This window comes from Eptatretus burgeri, chromosome 1 (assembly GCF_056783735.1).
Source record: "Eptatretus burgeri isolate ZD-2024b chromosome 1, Ebu_testis_v1, whole genome shotgun sequence".
NCBI lineage: Eukaryota > Metazoa > Chordata > Myxini > Myxiniformes > Myxinidae > Eptatretus > Eptatretus burgeri.
The window spans coordinates 23,796,366-23,820,455 of record NC_140961.1 but is presented as its reverse complement, the minus strand read 5'-3'; the positions used below and the strand labels follow the sequence as shown (position 1 = coordinate 23,820,455).

General features: G+C 43.0%; 2 protein-coding genes across 10 annotated transcripts in view; one reads left to right on the top strand and one right to left on the bottom strand.

The window, feature by feature from the left end:
- LOC147034033 (tripartite motif-containing protein 54-like) overlaps positions 1-18 on the top strand; it is a 74,636-nt gene extending 74,618 nt beyond the window's left edge. For all 6 annotated transcript variants that reach the window (XM_085875568.1, XM_085875559.1, XM_085875552.1 and 3 more), the window contains exon 10: positions 1-18. This exon is cut by the window's left edge. The gene's annotated coding sequence lies outside the window, so the exon portion shown is untranslated.
- Positions 19-4,295: 4,277 nt separating this feature from the next.
- Positions 4,296-24,090, bottom strand: part of MPI (mannose phosphate isomerase) — a 46,581-nt gene continuing 26,786 nt past the window's right edge. For 3 of the 4 annotated variants that reach the window (XM_085875536.1, XM_085875505.1, XM_085875516.1), the window contains exons 4-8: positions 20,110-20,251; positions 15,612-15,791; positions 11,984-12,157; positions 9,642-9,850; positions 4,296-5,962 (exon numbers count right to left, since the gene is read on the bottom strand). In XM_085875536.1, the coding sequence (XP_085731662.1) occupies positions 5,750-5,962; positions 9,642-9,850; positions 11,984-12,157; positions 15,612-15,791; positions 20,110-20,251 (918 nt within the window). In that variant the 3' untranslated portion in view covers positions 4,296-5,749. The remainder of the gene's footprint in view (positions 5,963-9,641; positions 9,851-11,983; positions 12,158-15,611; positions 15,792-20,109; positions 20,252-24,090) is intronic. The other variant, XM_085875526.1, reaches the window with a different exon arrangement.

Genomic DNA, 24,090 nt, shown 5'->3' with positions numbered 1-24,090 from the left:
AAATATTTAATTACCGTTGTGGTCATGGTTCAATCGTCGTCATGACATATTTAAATAAACAGGATGAGGTCTAAGTGTAAAAGGAGGAAATATCGAATACAAACCTCCTCACTGTTATGGTACTGTAACAGAAACCAGGTGCCAGATCAGCTATTGCTGCACGGATCCTGACCATAACAGGATGCATCGACCATACACACACCATCCTGTCTATGATCCACAAACATATCAGAAGAGGTAACCAGAAAAAAAAATATACAACTTCTTGTTCTTCTTGTTTCGGCTGCTCCCGTTAGGGGTCACCACAGCGGATCATTCGTTATGATCCACATACTGATTTGGCATAGGTTTTACGCCGGATGCCCTTCCTGATGCAACCCTGGTCGCCTCTTATGACAGGGATAAGGATTGTGTTTCGCCATGATTCCGGGCTGCCCTACACCCTCTCATAGCGCGGCCCAGCGCAGAGCTCCCGTCCTCAAGCGATCCTCCAACCCAAGCCTCCAAGTAGCCGGATTACAGGCGCGCGCCACTGCGCCCGGTAGAAAAAAAAAATACAACTAAAGAAGAAGAAACCTCCAACTCTCCACCAACGAGGCGTCTGCTTTGTGCAGTCCACGCATAGCCGGCGGTTTATCCCATTTTAATTCATTTTGGTTTCGTTTTGTGAATACATTTTGGTGCTGTGATGATTCTTACAATTGTGTGTTATCCCTATGCTTTTTTATTTTAAAGGGGCATATTCTGATTGGCTCTATCTCTCTGTCCGTCTATCGCGCTATCTTCTCCGAAACAGTTGTGCAGAAATTCACGAAATGTGCCCGTATTTGACCTTTTTGACACTTGGGGCAGGGTCAATAGGTGAAATACGGACACATTTTATCATGAAACTTTGTATGTGAAATCAACATTAGGGGATACATGAAACGTGTAACAATTTTTTATGCCTCCGTTGACGAAGCCTCCAGTGGCATTGTTTTCAGGTTGTCTGTCCATCCATGCTAATTTGTTCTGTTACCACTTCTCCAATTGACAGAATATTTTCACCATGAGTGCGACTACTCACGTGGAATGTTTTAATGACAATTTTGACGTCATAGGTCATTTGGTGTGCCAGCCATGTCGGAAAAAAAGGAAAACCTTTGGACCACTGTATCTCCAAAACTGCTCCATGGAAAAATTTGAAACTTCACAAATGGCAAGTACTCCCAATGGGAAACAAGTGGTATTTTGATGATCTCATAGGCGGCTTTGTGATGTTATAATTGCATACATCGAATGCTTCATCCAATCAGTATGAAAAATTTTTGAGGATCATCTAGGGCTAAATTGTATGGGGGGGGGGAGGGAAATTGATGTCATCGGTCATGTTTAACATAAAAACCTTCAGAAATCTTCTTCTCTGAAATGGCTGAATAGATCGAGGCAAAATTTAACAGGTATGATCGTCCATCCATGAGGAACAAAAATCTCTCCACCTATGATCTCATAGGTCACATGGTTTGGCAGCCATATTGGATTTACCCTAATATCGCCTTCAAAAATCGTCCTCGCCAGAACGGCTGGATGGGGGGAGGGGTTACTTCACCCACATGATACCAAGGTGTTCACAAATAATTAATCGGTCACATGGTCTGGCAGCCATATTGGATTGAACGAAAATCTTAAATAATTTCTCTTGAACCGCTTCATCAATCGACATGAAACTTCACAGTTATGATCTCGTGGTCATGGGGAATATATGTTTTAAATTTGAACCGGATCGGATGCATAGTCGCCAGAATTATTTCATAATTTGAATCTGGGTTCAGGGATTTAAATCAAACTGGTACAAGTATTATGATGTAGCGATGTGAGCGGAGGCATATCTGGCGATGTCGAAGAACGCCCTTCTAGTTTGGAGCTAGAAGAGCACTCTTTGATGTTGCCAGATATGCCTCCAGAAATGTTTTTTCCTTAAAAATTGATATTCGGTCATTCCTGGTGGAAATGTTTTCTACTTTTCAATTTTCCTTTAGGTGGGAAGCGTGGGGACTTGCGATGGTGTGCCATCGACTTCACTATAGTTATACCATGAAAAGATACTTCTATTATTCTTATAATCTTCGTGAAATCATTTATTTTCATGTCATTTTGAAAAATGTGTCGCAATAAAATAATGTAAGATTAAAGTGAGAGTCTTGTCAACAATTGAAAGTCTTGCCTGGGAGATGATGTTGCTTGGGGCAAAATGAACTGTTCACCGAGTCTGGGATAATTGTGAAAATCTGGCTGCTGGTTGTGTCAGTGTCAGTAGCAATTACAAACGAGTCGTGGGTCGGCCTGTTTAGCATTCCCATCTGAACCGATGACTCATGACACTCGGGAACCCAGGTTCAAATCCCATATGTACTCTACACACCCCCCTCCCCCCCCCCAAAAAAGCAACTTTAAAACTTTTTCACAGTGAAATTATTTGTCATGCAATATGCAAACAATGGCGATTGAGAAAACAAACTGGAATCAGGAAATCAGACTTACAACACGTAATGTAATTATCCTCACCAGAACCGCTATCTTGGGAATGTCTCCGCAAATAAAATCTGTGTACATGTCTGCACATGGCCATTGCCAGCACCCTCCATAAATGGTCACCCTTGTGGTCTGTCAGTTGAGAAATGGCTCAGCCTGATCGACAGGGTGGCCATAAAAAGTCTGGAAATGTAGATGAATATACGTTATAAATGGTTTATTGACATTACATTACAATAGATGATATGTTCAATGTGTTGTCCCTCATGAGAAATGCGCTGTGCAAAATTGCAATGAATGCGGTGCATTAATGCAGCATTTCCTTCAATCCCTGCACATGCATCCATGATGCGTTGCCTCATATGATTTGTCTGATTTTCACAGAATAAACCTGTGCCTTCAGCATACATGTGAGTGGCAACACATTGAACATGTCATGCAATGTCATTGAATATATCATGTATTGTAATGTAATGTCAATAAACCATTTATAATGTATATTTGCCTATGTTTCCAGAATTTATGGCCACCCTGTATTGCTAAATGAGCTGGCTTTTAAAGCATTGGGGTGATTCAAGGGGGCATGACTCGGTGTCTTTGTTCCTCAGTGTCATTACTAGGAAACTGACAATGTACCATCAGTCCAGACAGTTCCGAAATCTTCTTAACAGTGGTTTGAGGTCCAGGGGACGACTGCTCCTTCTCCCTCGAACACAATGGCATCGAGAGCAGCACATGTAATTCGACATGACATCACAACGGCATAGTGAACCAGTGGCACGATGTTTTCACCAGTCACTCCAACGATTGCTCTCCACCTTATCTGTAAATGAGGATGAGAGCGATTTGTGACTTGTGCCATTTGGAAGTATGAGCAGTTTCCATGGGAAAGCTTGATCGTGTGGGCTGTCATTCATGTTGTCCAAATAACTTCTTCCATTAATCAAAGTTTCTATGGTGTTAATTACAGGAATGACACCTATAGTCCCTCTGGCCAAACAGCAAGGTACCAACTTCTTTTTTTATGGATGATAATATCCATGCACAACATACACTTATTGTGTTATCAATGTTGCACTTCAAGATCATGGACTACCCTTTGAGCTCCAGACCTATCCGATTGAACGTGCTTGGGACGCTGAAGGGAGTTTTGTGGTTACCAAGGTAGCTCCATATTGACTTGTTTGGAATGTGTAGAACTGTAGATGAATGTGCTGTTCTTCAAATATAATATGAACAAGCTTGAATATTCCAAAAAAAAATTACAGACATTAAAACTCTTGTTTAATTCTTTGTCAGGAGTATACCAATGTTTTGGTACGCCCCAACAGCAATGTGGATGCAGTTCAAAATCTTATCACTTCAACTGTTTGCTACTCTTTCACAGCCAAACCATGGCACTTGGAGGCCCCAAATTTTGGGAGTGGGGACTTCAGAATCTGGGCAAATTTTAAGCTACTGCAGGTTGGCCTTTGAGGCCACCAAAGCTGCTATAAAGTGTATATTGGGATCTGAGCTCAGGGAGTGATGCTGCTAGCCCCACAGGCAAAAGTAACTACCATCAGGCCAATCTCCCCTGATTTGGAAGAACCTAGTAAGTCAAATTTTGGTTAAGTGAATTAGACCTGTTAGGTTTTTCCTCTTCATTTAATCCAATAAAAGCGAACAAAAAACTCCCTCTGCTTTAATAGATTTCATTCCGGCAAAACCAAGTAAGTCGTTATGCAACCCTATAAACAAAGGCAAATTTTTGTTAAAAGACATGTGCACTGGACTCTCACATATTCAGTTAATAATAACAATATGGTTTATTCAATTCCACACATCACAGCAACATGTCAAACTTCATGTGGATCACATCATTAAAACGGGAAGAAATGGATTTGCCTAAACTAACATTCTCTTGTTCCCAGCGCCCTAATCCCAAAGGTCCACTGTTTTTTTTTCTGAATATCTCAAATTCCAGTGGAGAGCACTTAATAGGTTTTTCCAAATGAGGGGAGCAATAACTCCATAGCTTTTCAATGTCCAACACGTTTCAAAACCACTCACCCAGCCAGGCAGCGGGCAGTGGCGTTAAAACTCACCAAGCTGGGCAGCGCCGGGTATCCGCTCCCTCCCTCGTAATGTAAAATTTACATCCTTATCAAAATCATGATGGATGTCAATCATTTTAACTGATTACAGACATCAAGATCACCACTTGGTTCTGGTGCAAAACTCAACAAAATAGAAGGGATACTCCACTGGGAAGGAGATCGTCCTTTCCCAACATCCCTGCAAAATAAAGTCGTAAGATGGCAGGCTGTGTAGCAGAACAGAAAGGGTAAACTACAGCTTGCTGAATAGGAAGGGTGAAAATCTAAAAAAAAAAAACCTCAATTCCCAACAACTTTAATTTATTAGCGATTCTGCTGTTTGCGACACCATAAGAAGCATGTACTTCATTCATGACATGAATAATAGAACATGGTCCTGGCATGAACTTCAAGCTTGGATGTACCATGCGATCCAAAGAACAGAAGTATAACATCCAAAATGGTAAAAAAAACATTTACAGCAAAAAGTTTCAAAATGAAAAAAAAAAATCAACATCTTTCATTGCAACAGTAACATTCCACACTCTGTCTCGGTGACCAGTCTTGGTGGCGTAATGGTTAGAGCGTCCACTCCAAATGTGGGAGGTCGGCGGTTTGAATCCTGGCAGAATCATCCCAAAGACTTTAAAAATTGTCTGTGCTGCTTCCTTGCTTGATGCTCAGCATTTAAAAAGGATAGAGCACAGGTAAACAACCATACGTTGGCAATCGTAGCACCGGCGTTGATGGGCCGAATGGCCTACTCCTGCATTGAAGTTCCTTGTATTCTTCTTATTATATTATTCCTCGATCTACCTTTATGCATCTCTCCTATGGGCGTTTTTGTATTCCTCTGAGCTCGTTATCAGGCCTTCCCTCCCTGAATAGATTTTACTGATACTGGCAGGAGGATGGTTGAGACAGCAGGATGTTGATCATGTCTGTGCATGATGCTTGGGTCACAAGAATTTGAAAGTGCCTATAATGGGGTCACACTGAGGAAAATGTTTCAAACTCCTGCTTTCACCTAAAGAGATTGTGACCAGGCCTGATGGAATAATAACAACAATATACGTTCAAGTGTTTATCAGACGTCAACAATTCGAACATGTAATTGGAAAGGAAAACCACTTCACATCAAGAAAATTCATACAAATGACCTACAGTAGACAGCATGCCCTAAACATAAGCATGTCCGCTTTTGGTTCGATTGATAGAGCAACCGATTTGCCTGCAGAGATGAACATCACTTTGCCACGTTTAAATTCCAGCGGTCGTCCCTCAGTGATGCCAATTGCCACACCTCGTATGGTAATAATAATGCTGGCAGAGTTAACAGCTGCAATTGTGTAGCTCAATGTCCCTGCAGGAATCTGCAAATAAGAGTCATGTTGGTTAATTAATGAATTAAAAACAAACAAACAAACAAACGTTTGCATTTCTTCTGAAACAATCAAAACATTTGGAAATGGTGACTTTTTTTTTTCTTTAATAAATAATGTCAGACTCGTTATGATTGCTAACACACAGAACATGCAACAAGGGGAGCAGGAGACAGAGGGGAGAGAGGGGAAGCACAAAACAGTGGGGTACAGAGACATGAAGAGATCTGTGGAAGGGAGAGGGATGGGGCGGGGAACACGGGGTAAACAAGATGAACACTACAGGGACTTTGAGATCCTCACACTACAGATACTTTCAGGAAAGAAAGCAGGGAATTTGAAGGAGGTGGGTGTGGGGTGGATTAACGGGGGTAGAAAAGATTGAGGTTTTGGATGGGGGAAGTTAAGAGATGGTCATGAACAGCTGTTTTGAACACCTGGACTGGAAGGAATAATGCCATTGAAGAGAGTGAGGGAGTTTATTTTCCAAAGGTGGGGAAAAAGAGGTATGAAAGAGTGAAGGTGAGCAGCGAGTCTTGATTCTAGTAGTTTTATCAGAAGGGGGTTGTTGGCGGACCTTGAGCGCCTTGTGGGAATGGGGGGGGGGGTGCAGATCACAGAGAGCGCAGGGGGTGAGGCCGGAGAGGAGACGGTAGAAGACAGAAAGACCACCGACCTGCCTGCAGTGTGAGAATGAGAGACCCAAAGACTCAGTTTCATCACGGGAGATACCAATGATTTCAAAAGCCTTGGTTTCCACAGCGTGAAGCCGAGAAAGGTGAGAGGCAGGAGCACCAGCCCAGAGGGGAGAGCAGTACTCCACCATGCTGTGTATGAAAGCTTTGTATGTGGTCAGGAGCTCAGGTGGGCCGAGGAAGGACTTTGCACGATGGAGGATTCCCAGTCGGCGACTGGCTTTGGAGGTCAGGTTGGAAATGTGGCTTTCCCAGGAAAGATCAAGGCACATTGTGAGAACAAGAAGCTTGAATGAAAAGACTTCTTCAAGAGGATTGTTGAGAAAGTAGATGGGGGGGGGTGACCAAATGGCAGATGGCAGATGACCAAATGAGAGGGTGAATAGAACAGGGAGAGGGTGAGCAAGAGCAGTTGAGCAGGTTTTTAGGACACGTGGGCTGATGCCGTCTGGACCGGTTGCAGAATCTGAGTCGAGGTTTGACAGCAAGCTCTCCACCTTGTCAGGAGAAAAGGACACAGAGTCCAGGAACAGTTGCTTGTGATTGGGTAAGGTGGGTACAGGAAACGATGGGTTTTTGACTCAAAATTTAGAAGCAAACACAGAGTTTCGGCATTCAGCCTTTTCACGTGCAATGTCAGCTGTGTGGCCATTTGAGGTAAAGGAGGGGATGGAGGGGGAACATACACCAGAAACAGGCTTAACTCGCCACCACCAAGATTTGGAGGAGGGAAACAGGTTTGAGAGTTCATATTTGAGATTAGAAATATGTTGTTTCCTGGCTCTCCTGAGGTAGACACACATTTATTCCGAGCTTTATGGAAGGAACTGAGATTGCCTTCAGTTGGATTTGCCTTCCATGAGGCGAAGGCAGACGAGCCTGGTGTTGGCTCAGTGGTTCGGGTGGTGGCTTGTGATCTTCGGGTCCTGAGTTCAAGCCCCGTTGGCCGCTGAATTAATACACCAGGGGGTTGACTCAGTCTGTCATCCTTCAGATGTCGGCAAAATGAGTACCAGTATGTACTGGTAGAGGGGCACTGCATCAGTGACACAGTCACGCTTCCAAGAAATGATAGCTACCCCAGCAGCTAAGCTGCCATACGCAAGAGGAAGAAGAAGAAGAAGGCAAAGGCAAGTTGTTTCAGGACAACTACCTAGCCACAAGCTTCAGTGTACCATGGACAGGAGGAAGGGTTGGACAACTAAAGATGAGATGGGATGAATCTGTGCATGAGGGAGAGCAAGTTTCTTTGAAAGAATTCCCAGGATGAGTTGATGTTGGGGAAAGTAGAGATGGGAGACCAGTCTGGAAGTTTGATGGCTACTTGAAGTCCCTGACAGACAGCCTGAGTGAAATGCCAGACTCGACGGTGCTGAGTTGGTTCTCGAATAACAGCCAGAGAGATGTCTACTTCGACAAGCATGTGGTCAGATGAACCGATTGGAGTAGAGGAAGAACAGCAGATATTTTTCAGGAAAATGGTCAAAATCAAATCCAGAAGAGATGGAGTGCCATTGGTTGAGATCAGAGACGTCTTGAAGGAGGAAAGTTTCTGTTAAGCAGATTATGTCTAGTTTGTCAGTGGAAACCTGTATGGAAAGCTATCTGTCAGGTTTGAGCGAAGGCCCCAGTGGTTTGAGGTCCACACTGTTCAGGAAGAGGGAGGGTAGGACGAGGGAGGTAAAGAGAGTTGTTGAGAGATTGGGGTTACAGAATAGGTAGGGGAGAGGACCAGATGAGGAGGAGGAGAAAAGGCTCGGTGGTGATGGGATGAGGCACAGTGGGGAGTAATAAGAGAAGGGGCAGAGAGAAGTTGAAGATTGGAGGAGGTGGAGTGATGAGATGGAAGGGAGAGGGTGGGGGAAGGAGGCAGCTTTGTGGATGTGGGGGGTACAACTTTGAGAAGGGGGGTGAGGGGGAGATTGAAGGGAGATGGTTGAGAGGGAAGTTTTTGAGAAAGGTGAGAGGGAAGCTTGGAGGGGGAAAGAGTCTGACGGTTGCTTTGAGAGGGAGGGGAGACAATGAGAGCAGGGATGGCCAAGGGGAAGGAGGGCAATGGGAGAGGGGAAGGATGAAACCTGGTAGTGGTATGATGTGGAAGGGAGCGGGCAGGAGGAGGGACAATATTTGAGGGGTTGGGAATAGGGGAGGTGTGATGAGAGGAAAGAAAGAGAATGTTTGAAATGTTGAGGAGTGTACTGAATGAGAGAGCGAGATATCTGTTAGGTTAGAATGGAGCCCATAGATGTTGGAACACCACACACTTTTGGACAACAGAGGAGCTGGTACGAAAGCAGAAGACAGTGAAGAGGTGTTAAGAGCGGAGGTAGGATGAGGGGCAAGATGGGAGAGTAAGAAAGTATAACAGGTGAGGAGGTCAGAGGAGGTATTTCTTTAAAAAAATAAATAAAAACCCCAATAAAATAGAAACAATATATGAAACAACAAAACTAAGAGATGCCAAAAAATTATTTTTGCCAAGTAACAAACAGACGGGTGCAAACACAACCTCCATTCACCTTCGGTTGTGGAGGTAACAATCACATGTTAATTTTTTATGGCAGAGAGTGTCGCAATTTATCCACCCATTTCAATTTCTCAAACAATGTCTTTTAAGTGTGTGTGTGTGTGTGTGTGTGTGTGTGTGTGTGTGTGTGTGTGTGTGTGTGTGTGTGTGTGTGTGTGTGTGTGTGTGTGTGTGTGTGTGTGTGCGTGCGTGCGTGCGTGCGCGTGCGCAACAATAGAGCTTGTGAATGATTGTTGAAACAGTTATAAAATTTTAAAAAGGAAGATTAAAAATATAATAAAATTAAGAAAGAGGAAAAGCCATGTTGTCATTGACATCTCTTCCCAATTGCTTCTCCAAATCATTTTCAATAAATGATGAGCGAATTAAACATAATGCATTGCAAAACAAAAAAAAACTCGTAGTATTTCAAAGCTCTTCCCTACTTCTCACCCATAGAAAAACTGACCTGGAGACAGATAACAGTGAAGTCTGGCACTGGTGGATCATAAATTTTGGCAAATGGGTCATCGGGGTCAAATCGACTGCAAAACACTTTACTCTCCGGTGGAGCAGGTGTGTAGTTCAGCATCGTGCATAATGTCGGTACATCGATGAACTTGGATGTGAGGCCAGCACGCACCGTGTTGTCGGAACAGGCCATGCATTCAATGCAATCTGGGGTTCACAAGGTGAAACAATAAAATTGTAAAAGGAACGAGAGCAATGCTGGATGGATGGACATACGCATGCACACCACACAGTGGTCCGCAAGCAAGTCAGTCAGTCAACTTTTAATTTTCATAAGCAATGCCAGCCTATTCCTTGGAAATCGCTGAAAAACAGCATTGACTCAAACAACGATACATGGAACACTGTGCATCGAACAACTCACTGAATGACTGATTCACTGAGATAAACGTGATAAGCATGGACTCGTACAAGGAACTTTGGTGGTTTCTTGGTGGGAATGTCACACTTTATGACCTGTGAATACACAGGGTCCAACAGTATGCATGTATGAAAATACATATATATATACATATATATATATATATATATATATATATATATATATATATATATATATATATATATATATATATATATATTGTTGGGTGAGAAGACCACCATGGGGGGAAGCCATGTCGGTTTCCCACCAGACTCCCCTGAATCGCAGGCCGTCGCACACGGATAATTCCATGACGCGGCAGGTCGCTAACCGACCATGAACGCCAATAACTCAACCAAGTGACTTAAGGTCCTCTGTTTAGTTAATCCGGTTACCTAATTAATCACGTGATCTAATTACCGGGGGACATGCTCTCGGTACGCCTTGTCCGAACCAGATCACTTTACCGGATTAGATGCAGCCGAGCGACACTGCCAAGGATGTACTGGCTAAAAGGAACAGATCATTGAGAATAAAGCCCCGGCTAGGTTAGGATACGGACCATGCTGGATCGATGAAAGAAAAGACAAAAATGAGCTGGGAACATTTCTACAAAGAAACTCATTAACAGGCAGGCAAGGAAAGATATGTGGCACAGTGAATATAGCTTTTATTGTTGTGTGTGAACAGTGATAGGAAGAAATGTGAGAGGTGCAGCTATAACACAAGCAACTTACAAAAGCAGGCACAGAGCAGAGTTATCCCAATATAATTCTTCTACAATCTTAACTTAAGCGAGGACAGGCACCATCACACTCACACACACACACACACACACACACACACACACACACACACACACACACACACACACACACACACACACACACACACACACCGCGGTTTTCGACTAATGGTGGGCAACCTATTGTGTTCCGATTTCGTTATCACAGCATTTCTTTTCGGCCAATCGCAGTTGTTGAGCTGAGATGAGTCATCGTTTGTGTCCGCATGTACGATTACCTCCCATGGCGAGCCTTTTCTTGTTTCTTATGCACTGTTAATTGGAGTAATCAGCCCAGCAAATGGGAATGAAGCAAAGTTTAATCATCAATCATCATCGAACAGGAAATGACATAGAGATTCTGTAATACTATATCTACAAGATCTAGTGGACACAACTGTTAATAACGGGGTTCAAACATAAAACGATGCACAAAATTAGTTGTGCCAGAAGGCAGAGAAAGGTTTGGAAATTGTGCAAAAAAGTCGTGTTGTTAGATAAGTTGGCAAGAGGTCAACGTCTGTGGGCCACCATTATGGAATTAATGAATTCACCTGTGTGGTGGATGCGAGTCAAATGCAGTAATATGGGAGAAACCATTGTGGATTTACCAACGTTTCTACAATGCACCTAGGAGCGAAGACTCCATTTCAACCATGGCAAACGCCAAAGCAATGGGAATATTTTGAAAGAGGATGCCATCTGATACCATCCTCTCCAAGTCAAAGTGGCTCAGGATTGTTTTACCCTTCTTCTATGTAGCAATACAGCAGGCATCCTCATCGTGCTCATGCCAATAGCCATCGCAAGTTCTACATCCACATCTTTATTACCAACACCCTCCACCCTCTGACAGCATCATCATCCCAAGCTAAGTCTTGTGTTTCCCATTTATGGCGGAGGACGGTAAGAATGAGTAGCAATATGTTTACCCTCACATATATTATCACCTCAATGTTTTGTAACCTCAATGTAATTTTTTTAAAAGGTAAAAATTGTGTGTTTTTGTTCATTTTGTGCTGTATTTATTTTATTTACATGTTTATTAGGGTACCCAGTCAAATGGACTGGGTCAATACCACATACCAAACTTAAAGCCAGCTACCAAGAAGAGAAAGAAAGTGTAGGATCTCACCACCATAAAGGTATGCATGCGGCTCATTGGCTCCGAGGAACATGGCATCTCCAGGTTGTAGTTGCAGGACATTGAGAAAGTAGATAACAAAACAACCAACGTCACCAGGAAATTGCTTATGCAGTTTGAGCAGTAGGTGTCCATTGCTTCCAGAAACATCTCCACCACTAGCCACTGATGTATTAAGGAAACCAAACAAGCAAACACACAAAAAAAAAGTTTCACTTTCAATTAAGCAACTGAAAATAAAATTCTCAATTCTTCATGTATATTTATATCCATCCATCTGTAATCGCACAGACATACAAAATTAAAGATCAACGAGGGCCTTTATTGGAAAACAAGAAAGTTAATTGTTGAAATTTTGTGCAATATCCTAATCGACCACGAACACGTTGCGCAATAAGTGCAAACAGCTTGGCCATCTTCATTAGAAAGGAGGTGGTTATGAGGGGATATAATGGAGATGTTTAAAATAAAATAATAAGGTAGTGGCAGCAGAAACAGAAGATAAGTTTAAATTAGAATTAGATATGTACCTGGAAGTATTGGAGATAGAGGGGTATAGGGATGTTAGCAGGACTTTGAGGTAGCTTGAGCATTGATGGGTGATTTAGCTTGAGCATGGTTGGGTGATTGTGTGCATGTGTACAGAGTGCTGTTGGTGGGGGTCTCGCCAAGGGGTGGTGTGTGGTTGATGATGTGTTTTTTTCACCCAAGAATTACCTTCGCTCACTCCACCCACCGCCAGGAAAGAAAGAAAGAAAAATAAAATAAACCAATGTCACACGCAGGGTGACCCGTATCTTGCCAAAAGGTGACCACGTGTGACTTCTTAAAGGTCACACTGAGGTGAACAGAGCTGCTATCCACCAGGAGCGACTCCTTGAGGAATATCTGCCTATGAGAGATTCCGATGAGAATCGTTCTACAGAGTAACCATGAAAAATATGCTTTTGCCTCATAACGTCACCAAATGACGTCATAATGTCTCAAGCTTGACATATCTAGAAAGCACTCATCGAGGTGTTCAATTTGAGGTACTACACGATATGGTTCCTAAAACTTGAAAATTTGACCTTGGGGTCAAATATGTTTGACCTTCGGCGCTAACCATGAAGGTCAAGGCCAATCGCCACCAAAAATTAATCAGCTGAGCGCCAGACCATGAACTATATTCCCATGAAGTTTTAAGACGATCTGATCAAAATTACTCAAAAAATAAGAGTTTCGTCGACTCCCCTGATTTGCGCCAAAGTGACCTTGTATTGACCTTCAAAATTTTATGCGCTGAAAGAGACCTCTATAGGCCTCTGATATGCGAAGTTACAAAAATTTCCGATGATAACTGTGCTCTGCAGAATTTTTTATACGCGATTACAGACAAACAAACAAACAAACAAAAAAAAAAACATACAAGCTGACTAACATATCTTGCAAAAACTTCGTTTTGGCAAGATAAAAAATTGCATTTTTAGAAAAATTGATCTGGTGTTGATGTGGCGCAGACACGATGGGCCGAAAGGCCTCCTCATGCGTCTAGATTCCTTGTTCTGTTCTTGTGTATGGCAACTTGGCTGCCAGGTAGCTATCATTTCTTGGAAGCATGGCTTTGCCACTGATGCTGTGCCCCTCTACCAGTACACTGGTACTCATTTTGCCAACCTCGGAAGGATAACAGGCTGAGTCAACCCCACCTGGTGTTAATTCAAGAGCCATCAGGACTCGAACTCCATCCACCCATCGGGACCACACTCTGTACAGAGCGTCGGTGCTACCAAAGCAGTCTCCTAGGCTATTGGGCACAATCCTGGATAGGTCGCCATTCTGACACAGGCTACTCGAATGGCTCAATCATCCCAACAAGCTGGGACTCATTTTGCTAATCTCGGAAGGATGACAGGCTGAGTCAACCCCACCTGGTATTAATTCAACAGCCGAGCAGGATTTGAACCCAGGACCCTAACCATAAAGCCAACACCAGGCTTAGATTCCTTGTGATTAGTGACAATAGACCAAATATTATGTGAAAAACATAGACAGCTGCTAAATTAAATCACATGTACTGTAGTGTGGAGAAGAGGTGTATCATAAAGTTAATCGTGAAAAGGAAATTGAGCGAGGTGTTGAAATTCTCGTTGAAGAGGCCCAATAGACAGACCACTACACCCAAATAACAAAACATCATGTCACTGGCTGGAAGACAAAGTTAAGTTGTACTTGAGCGAAGTCGATGGCACACCATCGAAGTCCACGTTCTTCCCACCGAAAGCAGAGTTGAAAGATGGCAAAAAGTTACACCAGGGTTGACCCAATATCAAAATTTGAATCAAATTTTTTTCCCGTTTTGACCCCTGTGATCCCAAGTACCCACCCCCTAGGGCATAAACTAGGGATGAAATCACCAAAAACGTTACATATTTCATGCGGCTCCCAATGTTGATTGCATATGCAAAGTTTAATTATAAAATATTTGGAAAAATGGGTGTGTTAATTGCATTTCTTGGTATTTGACCTTATGACCCCACCCCAGGGAGCAGAATCAAAAATGTTCCTGCCCTTGCATCCTCTTGCCATGTCGTGATAATAACTACCGAGCATGGTGAATTTACGTGCAACACTTAAGGACACAGCGTGATGGACAGACAGAAAGATGGCGCCAATTAAAATATCCTCCCGTTTTTACCAAAAAGCGTGGGGATAATTCCAAAAAGGAAGGAAAAGGCAGACGCATTGAATAGGTGATTTCGAAAAATGCCGCTGGGAGGAGAATTGCGAGACTTATCGTATGCTGAACAAGGGGAGGAGATCCTGACAGGTTTACAGTGTAGTTACTGATTATTTATTTGAGATCGTCATTTTCATCAATTATTAGGAAAATCACGTCCTGTTGGGAGAGATGAATGTTTGAAGCCTTTGAGGATAAATAAATGAAAACATCTACTTTGACTGAAACCCCCCCCCCCCAGGAAATAATTTGAATAGACAGGCACTCATAGACAGGCACGCACACACACACACACACACACACACACACACACACACACACACACACACACACACACACACACACACACACACACACACACACACACACACACACACACACACACACACACACACACACACACACACACACACACACACACACACACTTTAAGGCCATTTTTTCCCTGCCAGAGTGGGGGTTAGCCTTGTGGGCCCCATGACAATCTTATATCATGGTTCCCTTTTGGAGGCAATGTATTTTAAGGCCGGATGCCCTTCCTGACGCCAACTCTTTTTCGTTGCCTCTTACGACACGCAGGGATACGGTGCACCTATTCTAAACTGGAGCACAGATGGGGACATCCCAGCAAGCTGGTACTCATTTTGCTGACCTCGGAAGGATGGCAAGCTGAGTTAACCCCACCTGGTATTAATTCAACGGCTGAGCGAGATTTGAACTCAGACCCTCGGATTCCAAACCCACCACCCTAACCATTAAGCCAACACCAGGCTTACTTGAATAGACAAATGAGTTTGATTAAATGGCTTGGCCATATAGGACAGTGGACATCATTTGTTTTACCCGGATTTCACCTCAAAGTATGAATTACATGAATAATGAGCAGTCCTTCATACTTGCCTTCCTGCTCAACATGAGCCACCAGTTCGGTGAGCTGCTGTTGGAACAGTGCCTTTTTGCACATCATCACATTACTGAAACAGTCCTTCAGGGCATTGGCCACTTGTACCTCATCACCAACACTCTTGTGAAGAGCAGTTGCTGCTTCAGGGCCAACCACAGTTTTTAATTCTGGTACACCTGTGCAAAGTGGTGGGCAATAAATAGTATATGAGCACCTGTGTTTTTCTTGATTTTTATTTTTCCTTCACAAGATCGATGTTTGCGGAGTACATAAAAACATCATCATTGACATGCCCCCAAAACACATTTCCAATATCAAGGAAAAAGGGGGGGTGGGAGGGCAGGGATCATGGCAGGGCCAGGGCAGGGAGCGTGGCAGGGCCAGGGCAGGGAGCATGGCAGGGCCAGGGCAGGGAGCGTGGCAGGGCCAGGTTCTCCGTCATGAAGAGTTCATAACAGCACATAACACCGTATGTTGCATTAATGGAAATTTTTGGAGAAAAAGAGGAGGTTTCAGATAATGTGTCATGTGCAAGAAGCTGTCATCTGTTTAATTACCTATATTCTTGCTCAACGTCCCCCTACCCTGCAAGCGCACATACTCAGCACCCTCACCCAACTACTCAGAGCAAAAAGGGGATAAAATTTAAGATAAGAACAAAGGTATGGGAGTCAGTCATTTCAATGTGGTGCTCATACATCTCTGATATCCCTCATGTTCTTCCCTTTCCCATTCCCTTTCCACTTCTTACATCACCTTTAATGCCAATGCAGTGAAGTTGATGGAGCACGTAAGCTTGGCCCAATTCTTTCTTGAACCAGCTGGCAAGGCCTGATGTAGGAATGAGGATGGAAGGGATTTTGGAATTTGGAAATGGTGCAGGTGATAACTCACCTCTATCGAAAGACACCAACTATGGAATTTTTAACATGCACAAACCAATGCTGGCAGATGTGTCTCCAGCTTAACATGCATCAAATGGATGGCACACTTTGGGATGCAACAGGTCGTAGTTCATGAACTGGTCACCCTAAAAAGGTGGAGTTACATGTTTTTCAAAACATCCACTTTCCACTTTGACTATAGACCAGAAAAAAACACAGATATCTAGATATCTTAGTATGAGAAGAAAGGTAATTTTGTCTCATTTAATGTGGAAAAAAACAGAAATAAAAAATATGCAATAGTTTTTGTGTAACAGGCAAATAAGTGATACAAGTCAGGGGTGGAGTAAACAGGCGGAAGCGGCGGATGTGGTGAGTCAAATTTGGAATAAACTGAATTTATTTCAATCAATAAGCTTTAATTTAATCTATTTTGTTATTTTTTAGGTGAGAAACACTTGGGACTTGCTGTTGCATGATGCAAAAATTGATTATTCAACTCGTTATTATTCAGCAAACCCTGACCAATATGTACAAACTCCTAAAAGAGATCTAGTAAATATCTTTACATAGTTATGTATCTAGCAGATTCTCAGGATTAATTTGGCACTTGAATTGTCCAAAATGGCCAAAGGATAACTGATCCACGTCCAATTTACTCAGGGTGAATTTGAGATAAACGTGAAAATGTGTTTTCCTTGTTTTGCATTATCCATTAAAGTTCATAATTAAAAATACCATATTTGCCGTTAATTAGTGGTTTTTGCTAATTTTTTTTCACACAAGTGCATGTAGCTTGGTGATGTCTATCAACACAAAGAAAACTGAAAAGTTGAATATTTTGACCCTGGAACACAAATGATGACCAGTTCATGAACTACGACCAACACCCTGACGAGCACCAATTTGAGAGTTCATAGTCGGCCTGAGAATCAAAACGAGATGAGACAGCAGCTCAAAGGGAGACGTACTCACTCGACACCATCATGTGACTCATCTCAACCTTGACCTCTCTTCTCCTCTCCTCTGGCCATTTTTATATTAGGTTAAGGGTCAATAGATCATATTGGTTGTGTGCTCATGACCCAAGTCTCAAGAAAAATAGGGGGAAAAAGCGCGGGGGAGGGGGGGGGAGAAAAGAGTTTTAAAATCCAATATAAACATTGATTCAGCAAAAACGATCACAAATCAATGCTTAGCAAGCAGCAGGCCAAGCACCACAAAATGTACTTCCCACATATGGCAAGGCAAATGATGTAATCGGTAGAGAATTTGCCAGTCGCTCCCGACATATAGCTTAGTAAGTGCTGGAAAGTGTCGGCCCCAATGCCTATATGCACTCAGATTTCTAAGGCTCCTACAGTTTCCTTTCAGCATCAGCCTCCTGTTTGACTCAATATATCTGGATGATGCGATCACACTGACTTGGCTTTTTCCAGTCCCTGTTGGTCGATGTGGTGTTTGACATTTTTGGACTGTGCTTCTTTTGATTTACCATGCCTCCAAAAGAGAAATCCAGCGACAGGACCACCTGGAAATCAGCACACGCTACAAAGTTTCTTTGGGAAGGGTGGGGTACCCAGTTCATCATCCAATGGAGATGCCGAGGCCAAAAGTTAAGAATGCAGCTCAGGGAACAACTTGGTTACATCGGCAACCTTCACTCTACTCATGGTGCACTCATGGTGCATCTGTGCCAATGAGCCTGCATTCATGAAAAAAAAAAGAAAACAAACACCAAGATCGTCATGACTGTAAAATGGGTAGGCCATGGTTAGAGTACAAAGACAAGAATGGCACTCGGTCAAGCGCATACCTCCGCCAGGCTGAACATTTCTTTTTTTTTTCCATACATAGTTGAGGCTCGTGAAAGAGCTAGCACACTGAATGGATCAAGATGCAACATACAAGAAGAGGATGCAAAACATGCATGCATGAAGAAGGAAACTCCAAGGAGGAAAAACTTGAAAATTAGGAGGGGCTTTGGTGGGGTTAATGAGGGTGGAAAATATTATGGTTTTAGATGGGGGATGATCTGAAATGGTGGTGAATAGCTGTCTTGAAGATCTGGAAGGAAGAATGAGATTGAAGAGAATGTGGAAGTTGATTTCACAGGTGGGGGGGGGGGAAAGGAACAAATGAGTGGACGTTAGCAGTGATCCTAGATTTAGGTCGTTTCACCAGAATGGGGTTGATGGTGGACCCTGTGACCACTGCAGAAACATGGGGGGGACAAAGCAGAAAAAGCAGAGGGTGCAAGAAAGACCAGAAAGGAGGTGGTAGAAGACAGAGAGACCACCAACCTGTCTGCGATGGCAAAGTGAGAAGCCCATAGATTTAGCTGAAGCACAAGATATTCAATGATCTTAAAGGTCTTGGTTTTCACGGCGTCAAGCTGAGGAAGATGTGAGGCAGGGGAGCCAGCCAAGAAAGGAAAGCAGTACTCCATTGAACTGCAGATGAAAGCCACGTAGGTGGATAGGAGTTCAGATGTGCCAAGGAAGGACTTTGGGCATACTCCGTCGGATAGTCGACGGCTGGCTTTGGAGGCCAACGTTAAAATGTGGTTTGCCCAAGAAAGATCGTGGCTGATAGACTGGATCTGGATCCGGACCTGAACCAAAACCTAATCGGCTTCTTCTTGTCACCTACCAAACTCATTCACCTAGTTTTGTCATAACTCGTCTACAACATCAAGCTCCATCATTTTTGGCCCCATCTCTCAATGGTAAAGAAGCACTTAAAAAAAAAAACATTTTTAATTCTCATAGCTGAATCCGGATTCGGATAATCACCAAAATTCAATCAATTCATCCTCGTCACACAACCAACCAACCTGTCCACCAAGTTTCATCCAAATCATTCCATAACTTTGAGGTATCGTGTTGTCTCTCGTTTTTAGCCCCATCACTCAATGGTGAAGAATCACTCGAGAAATTAAAAAAAAAATTATTGTATCTGGATCAGGATCTTCACCAAAATCTAATCAATTTGTTCTCCTCACACATGCAACAAGTCCATCAAATTTTGGCCAAATCCAAGCACAAATGTTGACATATCCTGCTCACAGACAGAGAGAGACAGACGAATTAAAACACAACCCCCGTCCACCTAAGGTGGCGGAGGTAATGATACAGCAGTGATGTACTGCACCTATTGCTGCGAAATTACAGGGCAAAATGTGGAGGCCGGGGGGGGGGGCGGAGGGGGCACAAAGGCTGATTGAAGATCCAAACTTCAATGTGACACTCTAACCACCATAAAAACAATAACTTTATCAGAGGACACCGAGACCCGATGATCCCTCAAACTCCATCCTAACGTGGTTCTCATCTGGAAAGCAGCCAAGGAGGATGGACACCCAAAAAAATAAGGGACCAGCCAGTGACAAGGGCTTTGAAAAGGGATAGCAGATTTTTTTTTGGATGAATTTTTTTTTTATTTTTTGGATGAAATTATTTTTTTATTTTTTTTATTTTTTAAATTTATAAATTTAAATAAAAAATAAATTTAAATTTAAATAAAAAAAAATTCTTTTTAAAATTTTAATTTCTTTATTTTTTGGATGAAAAATAAATAAGGGGTGCAGGTGGCTAAGGCCAGTGCTTACCATCCAAGAAATCCAAGATTTCACACAATGGTCGAAATCCACAGAGGCCAAGGAACGGTGTGAGAGCGATGGCCATCTCAGGCTTGTGGTTTGCATCAGGGTAGTGCTCTGGATGGTGTGCATGCAAATACTCTGCATTTGCCTGAGAAGCAAATATTAAGAAAATGATGTGAATCCGAAAAAAGGTAACATACTCAAGATTCATCATTATATAAATGACAGATTCATTGTATTTAATGAAAGGTTTTATTTATTATTTTTCTTTGTTTTCCCATGGCTTGTCGCTCTTAAATGTTGTTCGAAAAATATGTAGAAAATCAGACATCTTTGGATGTATATTCGTAGTTGGGTTTTTTGGGGGTTTTAAATTTTTTTTTGCGAGATGGCAACATTGTGCAAGCGTGGTGTTAAGGGGAGACAAGGTCTACAGTACTTCAATGTTATATACATACAGTATATATATATTCATATATTTGTTACGGTTCGAGGAACCGTATGCATTCAAACATACAGCTGACCCAAAGTTAGTTATGCCGTTAAGTATATGTGCAGATAGAACCCCTCCTTGTGTGTAGTGGGAAATCGAAGGGGTGCATTGCGGGTTTTTTTAGTCAGGGTGATAAATCAATATTTCCCCTCTTATTTGAACCACAGTACCTTTTTCTCGCTTTCCGAGGCGAAATGTTTGTGAGGTACCTTTTTGGCAGTGCAGTCACGCGTGGAGGGGGCAGGCTCCCGGCATGGCCGAAACCTCCGCCCAGAAGGGGCAGACCCATAGAGGCCCTGTCCAATCAGGGCAGACAGTGACATCAGTTTCACCAAGGCCCCTCCCTGCTGAGGGAGATCCATAAAATTACGACACCGTCCTCAGCGAGGAGTTCTTTGGGGGTCGTTCATCGTCGTGTTGGTGTGCTGAGTCGGAGGGTTCGTTAATTGGAGGAGTCTTCAGTTCAGTGGAGTTCTGTGTGGGTCGTGTTCGTGAGCTGGAGAGAGTGGTTGGTGTGAGCCAGTTTGTCGCTGGTTGCCAAAGGGAAAAAGGAGGTCATGACGCGGAGGGTCTGCCCACGTCTCGCCTCGGCGGGCTGTCTGTTGCGCTGGTTCGAGGGCGCCCGACCTTGACCGGGTCTCTCGTGGGTCCTGTCGGCGGCCCTGATCCCGCCTTGGACTCCGCTCTACCCGACTCGAGCTCCTCTGCGGACACAAGCTCCACGCGTGTGGCTGTGGGCCGAGCTGCACGACCATTGACAGGTGCAGCACCATGGAGCACCTCCTCCCTCCAACGTTAAGGTACCCCAAAAAAACTGCGAACTCAGCTCACCTCCCTCTCTGGCTGCGGGGGTCCTTTGCCTTCAACTGGGTTTATTTTGGCCGAGTGTGTGGTGCCGTCCATTAAGTAGAACTGTATAAGTTATTCGAACCTTGTAAATCTTGCCTGTATATCCCGCGACGAGTCTGCTCTGTGTCTGCTTTATAAGTTGCTGTAAAATTGTCGCACTACATCTTTCTCTCATCTTCCCCTGCATAACATCCCCAATAAACCTGTTACCTGTACCACATAACTTTCCTCGCTTTATTGTAAATAAATTATTGTAGAAATGTTCCCAGTTCATTTTCGTCTTTTCCTTCAATGGTCCAGCATGGTTCGAATCTGAGTTTAGCCGGGTTTTTATACCCGATAATCCGTTCATTCTAGCCGGTACGACCTTGGCAGATCCGCTCGCTGCATCTGAACCGGAAAGGTAGTTGGCAGTTGGTAGTTGGTAGAGTGGTCCGGTTCGGGCAAGGCGTACTGAGGGCGTGGTTCCCCGGTAGACGACACCGCCTGGTTAATTAGGTACATTGGTTTGAGACAAAAAATACCCTACGCTACGCGGTGGAGGTATTGGCGTCCACAGTCAGTTAAGCAACCCGCCGCGTCACGGAATTATCCGAGAGGGATGGCCTACAGTTCCGGGGAGTCTGGTGGGAATCGTCGTAGCTTTTCCCCACCTCGTGGTCTTCTCACCCGACCCCGCCAGCCCACAACAATATATATATATATATATATATATATATATATATATATATATATATTTTTTTTTTTCTTTACAAGAACGAGGCTCATGAAAAAGCAAAGTCGATCTGACAGTGGGACACACATCAAGGGAATGAATGAACAGGATAAGAAGAAAGGGAGGAGTGGAGGAAACGCTGAAGCTCGCAAGTAAGATGGTTGGGTTAAGGAAAGGTTTATGGGGGTAAGAAAGATAATGGGACAAAATTGGGGATGACAAGAGATGGTGGTACAGTGCTTTATGACAAGCAGGAGATGAGGGTGCACAATTTGATTATCTTTTTTATGCATGGCTTGTTAACATGACAATGCATTTGTTTGTTTTTTAATAGAAAAGCCAAAGGTTTGGCCATGGCCAAATTCCTGCTTTGGTTGAAGGATGCTTTATCAGCATCCTACAATGGAAGAGGGATGTGTTCGGTGCTAAGTTAAAGAAATGTTCACTAAAATATGGGACGAAGCAACGTTCACCAACAAAAGCCGTATTTGTAATATGAAATGAAATGGTGCTTGTGTTGGGAGAATGTATGGATGAAAAATTTGAGCCTTGGTGTCAAAAAGTAGTTGATTTATAGCTACCGACTGCTAGCAATTCGTTTATTACTGTTTTGATCCATGCAGATGAAGTCGTGTCCTCACCATTTCCCGTTACCTCAGTTCATGAGCATGATCACGTAGAGTGCATTCGCTGATTTACCATCAATCTACCCACCTCTCCGTGCGTCAGTGCAAAATTGTCAGTAACAATTTGATGTAAACTATCTTGTGATCGATTCTGCTCAGTTTACGATATAAGCATGAAGCATATTCGCCAGCCTGACCGCCATTTCCTTCGTTCTACGTTGCTGTTTCTCGCTCATGCCATTAAATATAAATCGTTGCCTTCCTGCTTCTTTCTCAGAACCATAGATAACTACAACAATATCTGTAATGTTACCGTGGATTCCCTGTTCGCCTCTCTACAGACATTAATGGTTTTGCTCGGCTTCCCTGTTGTGAACGCAGTATACATGGTCTGCAGAGACAATCATAAGATTACATGTATGCGACACAAAGTTTTTCCAGCTGTGAAAGCCAAATAAATTGTTAAAGTTGTTCCTCGATCATAAACTGATGTTTGTAGACAGACAGAGAGAAATGATCCAATTGCTTAACCCGGCTTTGCGCTTCGTGTGTGGGGTGATAATTATATCCACTGCTGAACAATTGCTTGAAAAAAGTTTGGGGGTGCAGGAAGTCCTGCATTTTACAAAAGACAAAGATTTTGCATTTGGTTAATCTTATAACAAAATTAATTTCCAGAAATCCTCCTTATTTCTTTTCCCCCCCATTTTAGTCCACCAAGTGCAAAGATGAAATGGAAATGGACTTTGAATTAAACAACCTGAAAACATGTCTCCGGCAACTTCGTCATGGAGGCATTAAAAAACAAGGACAAATGTGTCCAAGAGCCGCGTCCTAAAGGTTTTGTCTTCACCAGAAGAAGAACAAGAAGAGGAAGAAGAATTAAATTTAAAAAAAATTAAAAAAAAAACAACAACAACAACTTCCAATATTTCGTCACGTCCGTCATGGATGATCTTCGTTCATGACGACAAAAGTGTATTTACGAAATTACAATATATTAAATGGAATAATCTTTAAATAGTAACGTGAACTTTTCGAAACTTAAAAGCAAATGTCTGAATATATTTAAAAGTTCATGATAGACGCTCTCAAAAGACACCCTCAATGTGAGGATGTGTACATGTGTTTAGTATTCAAGGAGATCCGGATCGTGTATATAAAAAAGAGCCAAGTCCTAAAGGTTTTGTCTTCACAAGAAGAAGAAGAACAACAACAACAACAACAAAGAACAACAAAAAGAAGAAGAAGAAGAAGAAGAACACCAAGCTCTCTTAGAGCAGCGTTCGCTACGTGAAACGCTG